Genomic DNA, 9319 nt, shown 5'->3' with positions numbered 1-9319 from the left:
GCACCACAAGCACCGGTCACCGTCCTCGTCGAATCCGTCGCTTGCGACGAAGGGCTCGACGAGCGAATTAACCCACAGACACAGTCCACTGAGTTTCTCGCCGGATCTTCTCAGTGGGTCGCATTTCCGATCCGGTGGTAGATTCTGCGAAGCACTGCTCTTGCTAGGGTCAGTGTTAGCAACTCTCCGGTTTGAGCCCCGTGAGCTCACCTAACCAAGATCTATCTAACCAACATAACGTCCACTTGCGATTATCAAAAACAATAAATTTTGCGGAAACGGAAATGTAGTTTAAAATTCTTTCGCTTCTGCGTCTGTAACTCTGTAACTCAAGGCATAGGTACCTTAACGGCAACTTCATCATCGATAAAAACCTATTATTAAGTTTATTATCTATGGGATGCATGTGACAGCGTGTGCTATATTTTAACATTGTTAATAGGTCATTGTGTTTTAATTTCAAATCAGCAAACACGTTTATAAATGAATACCGAATTCCAGATACTATTTTGAGTTACATACGCTACATTTATCAGCTCAGCTTGTTTTCACTTTAAGAGTTTTGCAACTTCAAATACATGTCATTAAGAAGATCAATGCCAATTAAAAGAATACCAATACTTATTCAGAAGACTTTTAAGTATTGTTAGGGTAAAGTTTCAATTATACAATACTACCGTATAATAATTAAATAACAGATTCGTTAAATATAAAATAGTCAAAGATACCCTAATGAAAAATTGAAAATGTATCATTTTAATGTAGATTTGAACGATATTTTTAGTGCTGCGCCTCTAAGGTATAAAAAATTAACATTTTAGTCAATTCTTCTGAAAAATCGATGCCATGTTCATGATAGAATTGTAATTGGGTCTATGGATTAGCGCAAATAAAATATGTTTAGTTAATTATTTAATGCTTAAATTGAGACACAAATATCTCGTAACAAGGCTTTTGATTTATTGTGATTCGATTTTAATCAAATTTTTATATCTGAATTTGACGGAAAAACAACAATTCTTGGAGATTCCTAACTTTTCTAAGCGGCTTAAAAAATATTGATACTTTTTCTGAACAAAATCAATCAATCGAAATTAAGATTATCGATTTTCAGTTCAAAGTCGATTCCTTGATAGATCTTCACGTACCACAACACTAGCGCCCTGGAATTTTTGCTCGAGAATTGAGTAAGCGGTGCTGTTAGGAATTGTGTGTTCCTATTTAATTAAACTGAATTACTGTTTTAGGTATGTATAATTTCTTGTTTTTCTATAGTAATAGAATTAATGCATTGAAACGTTTTGAATCATTTATTATACCATCAACTCTGCGGAAGATTGTAATACATACAGGTAATAAAACTTAATATGTACTATTTGTTGATTTAGAACTTAAGTGTTTTAATCGTTACGATCAAATTTAAAGTAGGTACATACTATAGGACATCTGTACGCAGCTGCATATTTAAAAAAAATATCAAACATTTCCGACAGTATCATCTGTTTTGATAAATGGACACAAAACCAGGGCATACGAATAGATTCAGTCAAATTAATTTCTAAATAACATTAATTGAACCAACATCACATTGTCTGAATATTATTTAAAATCTAATTAATACAAAATATACCTTAAAACGTTGCTGCTAGTAAAGACACCTAGTGCCATCTTGTGGAGGCCTTCAAAAACATTTCTTTAGCCTCGTTCTCGAAAACAACATATTTCGTAAAGATGAAATGTAATTTTATTTAAAACTAAAATCATAATTCATAATAGCATTTTTACGTACTACGCACCGCTAAGTTTATTGTGTAAGTACGTATTTAGCATGTGTTAAGAAACTGGGGCATGATAGATTTACATCGTGCTGGATAAGAACAACCCACTGCCTATGACTGGGTAGGTTGAGAACGCCTTTCACATAACGTCGACCATGTTCACCACAAAATCACTTAGTCATAGAATAAACATGCTTAAATGATAGACAAATAAACAATTTCACGTGTGTTAAGGGGCATTTTTTAAAAACTTAAACTAGGTACTTCCCGATAACGCCATTCGCAATTGCGTGTAAGAACTTCTCAAAGATTTTGAATGACTTAATGTTATTTGAGACACAGTGGCCATAATGTTATACCACACATTCTCTAATCATTAGATAAGTAAATGTATACTAAAAAACAACATCAATTTACGCGAATGTAATTCACAAAAACTTAACATTTAAAACGCGTGAACATAATTTATAAAGTTAAAATCCCGGAAATAGACAATCTTTCTGAGGCATTACATTCGTATATATGCTTAAAGAAATCCGAAAATTAATATGCGGACCTGAATGTACCTATGCTGTAAAATACACGCATGCGTTCTTACTTTAATGTCGACATTCGCGCACCCCGATGCTAACAAAAGCTACCTACTTCTTTTTTTGCTTCTAAATTTCATAAAATAGTCGTAATATTCTTTTTTTGTGTTGTCTTATTTCAAATTATTTGCTTCGAACTGGGTTACGGACCGCACCTGGTGTTAGATTTGATCGTAAGCGACTACCGTAGTTCGAGATTTCTAAGAGACATGTTCCCGCATTGTAGCCCACTGAGTTTCTCGTCGGATCTTCTCAATGGGTCGCGTTTCCGATCCGGTGGTAGGTTCTGGGAAGCACAGTTCTTGCTAGGGTTCGTGTTAGCAACGTCGTCAAGTTTGAGCCCCGTGAGCTCACCTACATGTTAGGGCGAAGCTGAAATAGCTTCTCAAGGCTATCAGCCTAGGTAGGAAAAAAAAACGCATCTGGTGTCAAAAAAATATATTTTAATTTACTCACATAATTTTGTAAACTGAATTATTGAAATAGTAACTTTTAATTTACGTATTTATTTAATGTTAAGTTTAAAGTAATTCACACATATCAAATGTTCGTTATTTGTCACTATTATTTGATTAACATTCATATATAGAACATATTTATATATGATAAAAAAAAATCAAATTTATTGTATTAATGTTGTTAAAATTTAAGTATTTTCTGTTAATCTATAAAATAATACACATTCGGATTATTTCATTCATATTACTTCTATATGCACATAAAATTGATGCAAGCAAACTTATTCTTAATTTTACTTATAAAAAATAACTAAATCAATAATGCCAATAATGCCCACTCTACCGTCATATGTTTCCTGAATTGATTGAAAAAAATACGAATGTGTTTTGTATTTATAGTTATTTAAATAATAAATTCAAAAACTCCTTAAACGCAGTAATATTGATGATTAATTTCATTCATAAAGTCATTGTTGATCATTTTGCAAATACCTTTGAAAGCATTCATTGTTGCAGAAATAACAGGGCAAAACCTGCTCACTTATAAATATATTCATTCATAACCAATTTAAAAGCTATATTTAGATAGGCAACAATATTAATTGTAATTTGTGGCTTTTTAATAACTAACTACAATATTCAAATTAGTCCAGACAAACCAACGTAGTTAATAATGCTATTTTCTGGATTTCCAGGATTGAATAATGTCTAAAAACTATACTAAGAGCAAACCTCAAAAACAACCTCGTGCAGAGAGCTCTCAAAGCAAGCTCAAGATGAAAAAACCACCAGAAATACATCAAAATGATCCCGGTAAAACTGTCACCCAATCAAGACCAAAAAGATCACCCAAGCAATTAAAAAATGTGGACAAAAACCCAGAATACTATCCAGAGAAAGTGAAACGCACCAAACCCGTCAAAAAGATCATAATGAAACCAAAGAGCACTTTGAAAGTCATCGGTGGGATCAGAAAACGTAAATTAGAGAATCCCATCAGAGGTAAGCACTTGATGCACTCTAATGACCGCTTAAATGATGACATTCATGTCATAACTTAGTAGTTTTTTTTTTATTGCCCTCGTAGGGAGACGAGCATACGGCCCACCTGATGGTGAGTGGTTACCGTCGCCCATGGACTTCAGCAATGCCAAGGGCAGAGCCAAGCTGCTGCCTACCGCTAGATGAGCACTAGCATCAAATAGAATAAGATCACTTTTTCTTTTGTTAAAACAAGTATCAAATTCTCATCTTAATCAATCACTGTATGTGATATTATTACAAACAGTTCAACTAGGAACAGACCATATCAAGAGATTCTGCCTAACATGCCATCCCAAAACTGGTATTAATTGTAGTTCTATAGTCAATAGAAAATATTATTTACAAATATAAGTAAAACTGACGTAATGAATTTCAAATATCACGATAAAGACTGCAGGCAGTCACTTATGTCTCGAGGACTGTGAATCTACAAATTGTAAGACATCTGCAATATTAATAGGAATAGTTGAAGACATGAGCGGATGAAGGGGTTAAGTACCATTTTTAAGATTTTTGAGTTTTTACATTGGATGAAGGTGTTATGTACGAAGAAAAGGTATAAGTAACAAAAGTTTATTGTCCGTTTTCTCAAAAGTAACAAATTGTATCATATCCCCTTCATCCACTCATGTCTTCATAGTAAACAGTTTTTTTTTATTTCATGTTTATTACACAATCACACCTTAGAATAAAATGTTATCTGCCTTCTTTTATTTGCCACTGTAGTGAGCTATCCACTTGATAGTTTGTGGCTACCATCCCCCGTGGATGTAAGCAATGCCAGGAATGCACAGCCAGGCCACAGTCCAAGAGACTTCAACAGCTAGCATCTAGCATCAACATATCAACAACTAGCATCACTGGATAAGACTGCACCTGGCATCTTATGCATTAGCCAAATATGGCATCATAGTTATTAAATGCAAAAAAAAGGTTTATAAATGTTTAGATTTTAGTCTTTCTTTTAGAGATTCCCTATAATAGACTAAGGATGTTTCAATTATAGGATTCAGGATTTTTGCATGTTTATAGCATTGTTCATGTTTATTAATTAGAAAAACAAACTAATTTCAGGTTCGCATTTGACTATGGACTCCAATTCTGATTGGGAGGCCGATAGGGCCATTCAAGAAGCAGAGCTGGCCTGGAATTCTGACGAGGATCTGTTGGAGATCCTGACTTGTCCTAGTCCAGTTTGGTGGGAAGATCCACCAGATGACCAATATTCTGAAGGTATGTTGAAGAGTAACTGGCTCTTCTTTCAGGCTCTCATAGTCATATGCACTGAGACTTTTAAGTGTAACAGAATTTTTACTGTCTTGAGTGTAGGAAATGAGTGACATCATATTATTCATACATATCCAGCCTTGGTAACTATTCTCCACTATTCTCAGGGACACTAGGCATGTAGGCTAAACTGTCGTCTACCGAGAACTCTGTGACTTAATGTAATGTCCCATAATGCAATTCAAAATTGAATTCCCAGAATGAGATTGGTTGAAATTCAGCACGAAAAAAGTCTTTCTATTGCCTAACAAAAATAAAATCAATACAAATGATTATTATTTTACAATATATTTTTTTTTATTTTGCAGATCCAATACCCATAAAGACTCGATTAAACTCAAACAAAAGTAAATCAAATTGTTCGGGACAAAACAAGGAAACGATCAATTTAAAAATAAACATTGATAGGAACAATAAGAAATTCATCGAGAAGCGATCGAAATTGGAAAACATTTTGGGTAACATTAAAACTAAAGTTTGTAATAGCGAAGCCGATGTCATCACATCTGAAGAGGAGCCATTAATCTTCAATGACGATTTGGCAAAGGACTTCGAGAACATCAAAATCCCGATCGCCGGTGAGGATGCCGTAGGAAGTGCCGTACCCAGGAGCCTGCCGCCGTTGAAAAGGAGGCCAGCTAAGAACTCGCCCCAAGACAGCATATCGGATAGGAACATAACGTTTCTAGACGACTCCGACATGAAAGCAACCGACGATGTGACAGCTGTCATTAATGACAGATGTCAAAGTGACGGCGTTATGCGCGAGATCGAATCTAATTTGGACGAATTTTTAGACGACAGCTTGGTAACAATCTACAAGATTATGTCGAACGATAGAAAACATAACCGAATTGAAAATAACAATAAAGCTAACAAGATCAATGAGTATTACAAGAAACGTAAGAACTCGAAGATTTTAAAAAAGAAAAACACTAGTGCTCTAACTAAGAAGTGTGTGTACTGTAAAATGGATGTGAAACATATTAAAAATAATAGCGTTTGTATGATTTGCAAAAACATAATAGTGGACGCTTGTAAATGTCAACCGTTGGTATCGGGACTTCGATATTGTTCATGCTCGACTACGTATGCCTACAAATGTAAGTTGTGCGAATACACAACACTAGTTATCGGTGAGATGCGTAAACATTTGAATGTTCATGAAAGTAGTAAGCCAGCTATTAAGAGATCATGGAAGAGATTCTGTATTGCGGTTAAAAGATGAGCCTTCCAATTTTACTGCACACCGGAGCGGAGAGGCAGTCGATGAGTTGATATTAGCGGAACAGTGGATTGATATATAAATATGGTTTACCGTTGAGACATTAGGTAGGTCAATCGTGTTCAATAATTCTAGCCATGTTATTTGTTTAAAAAAAAATGTCAAACTTCAACTCTTTTAGTGCTGAGCTTATTTTCACATATTTTGCAGGAATTGTTAAACAAATTTTTTAAAAAGTACTTTAAAAAAATTACAGACTAAATTCACAGCAAAATAATTTTAAATGGTTATTGTAGCCAATTTTTAATGGTTATAAATGTTATTAACTCATTGAGAACATTATACCGCGCTAAGACACGTCCGTACAGGTCGATAATCAAACTGCGCAAATAATCGGTATTCCGACACTCCGCACTTTATACAGAGTCTATCTATCGACGGTTCGCGCCCTAAGGGTTGATATGTAAAGATAGAAAACTATAAATATAAAGTTCCTAATTTATAATGTCTCATTATAAGAAGTTAGGTTTTGTTGTGCATATTTAGCTTGCCTATTTATAATGTATGTATATTATATCACAGAAATTTGTTTAGACCAGGAGGAACTTTTTTTAATGCAGGCAGGCATTCGGTCCACCTGATGGTGAGTGGTTACCGTAGCCCATCTATACCAGGGGCAGAGCCAAGCCGCTGCTAACTATGAACTTAGATTTAACATCCTCAATTGAGATCAAATTTAAATAGCATTTTTTTTTTATTGCTTAGATGCGTCCTAACATCTGTTTGAATGTACTAATTAATAAATTTGAATGAAATGTTATAAGAGATATTTAGGTCATTTTAGATTTATACAAAATACAATATTATATTATAATTCAAGTTACTATGAGCTAGTACTAATTTGTCGTTTACATTGAACCAGTGACTGGGCACAGTAGCTGGCTCCAGCTCTAACAATCTCTGTGTGGCCGTGTTTGAATGTATTAATTGTTAAATTAAGAGTATTTATAACAATATGATGGAATGTAATTTTGAATTGGAAGACACGAGACGAGAGAGATCGCATGTTTTTAGAAATCTCAATGAAATAATATCTTTTTACTATCGACAAGTCGCGAGGTATTCGAAAATTGTACGTCATACATTGCGGAGTTTGCTGCTTGCGTGATTTTACAAATCAATATTTCTACATTCTATGCGCGTATTAATTGTCAAAATCTTTACTTTTATTATCGAATTATTGATTGTTCGGACTTGCAAAAAAGTCACTAAAGAAATCGATAGATTTTGCGTTACATTGACGGGTCGTTTCATGTGTAAATTTTAAAATAAAATTTGTTAAATATTTGGTAATTTTTTTTGTTAAACTTTGACTTGAAAAAATGTAAATTAAGTCTTAAAACATCGTTCGATAATCGATTATTTCTAAGTGTAGACTTTAAAAATATTACCGCCGACTGCTCTGCGTGTTAAGCCTATTTTTTTTTTAGTTTACATTAACTTTTATTCAATTCTAGTTGGTTTTAAATGCCCAGTATAAATTAGTTAGCAATTGGACCCGAAAGTTAATTTTCTCGTGAAGCGGGTGGACAGAAAAAAGATGTATGGTGTCGTGGGACACCGGATAGGAACGAAGTTCCTTATTATAAAAATATTAATCTTAAGTTCTATTCGAGGTATAAAGAAAATAAAACTGGAGGTTTCGCAACAACCCACGGTCATTCGGTAACGTGCGCACTTATTGTGGTACACTTTATTCAAGATTGTTTGCTTAAGAGTTAATGTGTTGCGCAAACGAACGCTCTGAGATCGTGGTCAATGAATGATAAAAAAAGATGTTATTTTTTGTACGTTATTATAAAGTTAAGTCGTACACTGTGCATTACTAGTAAAAATCTTACGTTACGGACGTTTTTTCCCGGTTGGGGTACCTTTACGCATCGTCCCTTAAGGAACTTCGTTCTAAAAAAATGCATTTTTATTACAAACTGTTTTTTGTTCGAACTTTATCGTAATATTATTATTGCTTGCAACCAAAATGAACATAAATGTCTCATTAAATAAATATGTACTCTTGAAAGCAAGACTGATCTTTATTTTTATTTTTTATCGATAATGAATTTGTTGTTTAGGGTGTATGAGCGTAAATAAAGCATGTTGAGAATTCTGATTTATTGTTTTATTCCCTGTTTGATACTGTGTTAATTATACAGGCTTTTCTACAAATGGACAACTAGAAAAATAGATGTGTTCTAATATTTTCTACATATATAAAAATGAATTGCTGTTCGTTAGTCTCGCTAAAACTCGAGAGCGGCTGGACTGATTTGGCTAATTTTGATCTTGAATTCTTTGTAGAAGTTCAGAGAAGGTTTAAATGGTAGATAAATATGAAAATGCTCGGAATTAAATAAAAATAACAATTTTGTTTTTCCTTTGAGGTGTCCCCCGTCGGACGGATTCCTTTTGTTTGTTTTAAGTTGTAATTTGTACAATAGTGTAGGTCTTTTATTTATCGATTGAGGCACTACGAAGTCTGCCAGGTCAGCTGGTGTTCTAATAAAATAATTGGTGGAAAAAAAAAACTCAAGTAAACAGTATTAAAAATGTGGAGTACTTTGAAAATTATGAAAGAAATCCTAATATTCATAGGAAATTAAAGGAATCCTTATCGATTAAGTATCGTAGGTAACTTTATTTGCAATAAACATTTATGGAGTCGATAAATGTATGATACTATTGAAGATAAAACGGACCAATTAGATAAGTACACTTCAAACATATTCAGCATGGCAAAAGTTGATTTGTTTTAATTGGTTTATGTATAAATTTTTATTTCATTATATATGTATATGGGTAAATTACTTTTTTATTTATTTGATTTATCAGGCACACAATACACATTACAAGCTAAAAAAAAAAGATGAACACAATAAT

The 9319-nt window shown here is 33.5% G+C and overlaps 1 protein-coding gene across 5 annotated transcripts; it reads left to right on the top strand.

Annotated features, from left to right (window-relative positions):
• The first annotated feature begins 461 nt into the window (after window positions 1-461).
• LOC101744349 (uncharacterized) lies at window positions 462-8552 on the top strand. 5 transcript variants are annotated; one of them, XM_038014003.2, is made up of 5 exons: window positions 462-651; window positions 1115-1352; window positions 3522-3828; window positions 4945-5103; window positions 5466-8552. In XM_038014003.2, exons 3-5 carry the CDS (start codon window positions 3531-3533, stop codon window positions 6383-6385), a joined length of 1377 nt encoding a protein of 458 aa, XP_037869931.1. In that variant the 5' UTR covers window positions 462-651; window positions 1115-1352; window positions 3522-3530; the 3' UTR covers window positions 6386-8552. The 5 variants fall into 5 exon arrangements, with proteins under 5 accessions (XP_037869931.1, XP_004922340.2, XP_021205435.2 ...); XM_004922283.5 differs by having other exon boundaries at window positions 464-651; window positions 1115-1247; XM_021349760.3 differs by lacking the exons at window positions 462-651; window positions 1115-1352 and adding an exon at window positions 1672-1811.
• The last annotated feature ends 767 nt before the right edge of the window (window positions 8553-9319 follow it).

Source organism: Bombyx mori, chromosome 11 (genome assembly GCF_030269925.1).
Source record: "Bombyx mori chromosome 11, ASM3026992v2".
Taxonomy (NCBI): domain Eukaryota; kingdom Metazoa; phylum Arthropoda; class Insecta; order Lepidoptera; family Bombycidae; genus Bombyx; species Bombyx mori.
This window is presented reverse-complemented; position numbering and strand designations above follow the sequence as displayed.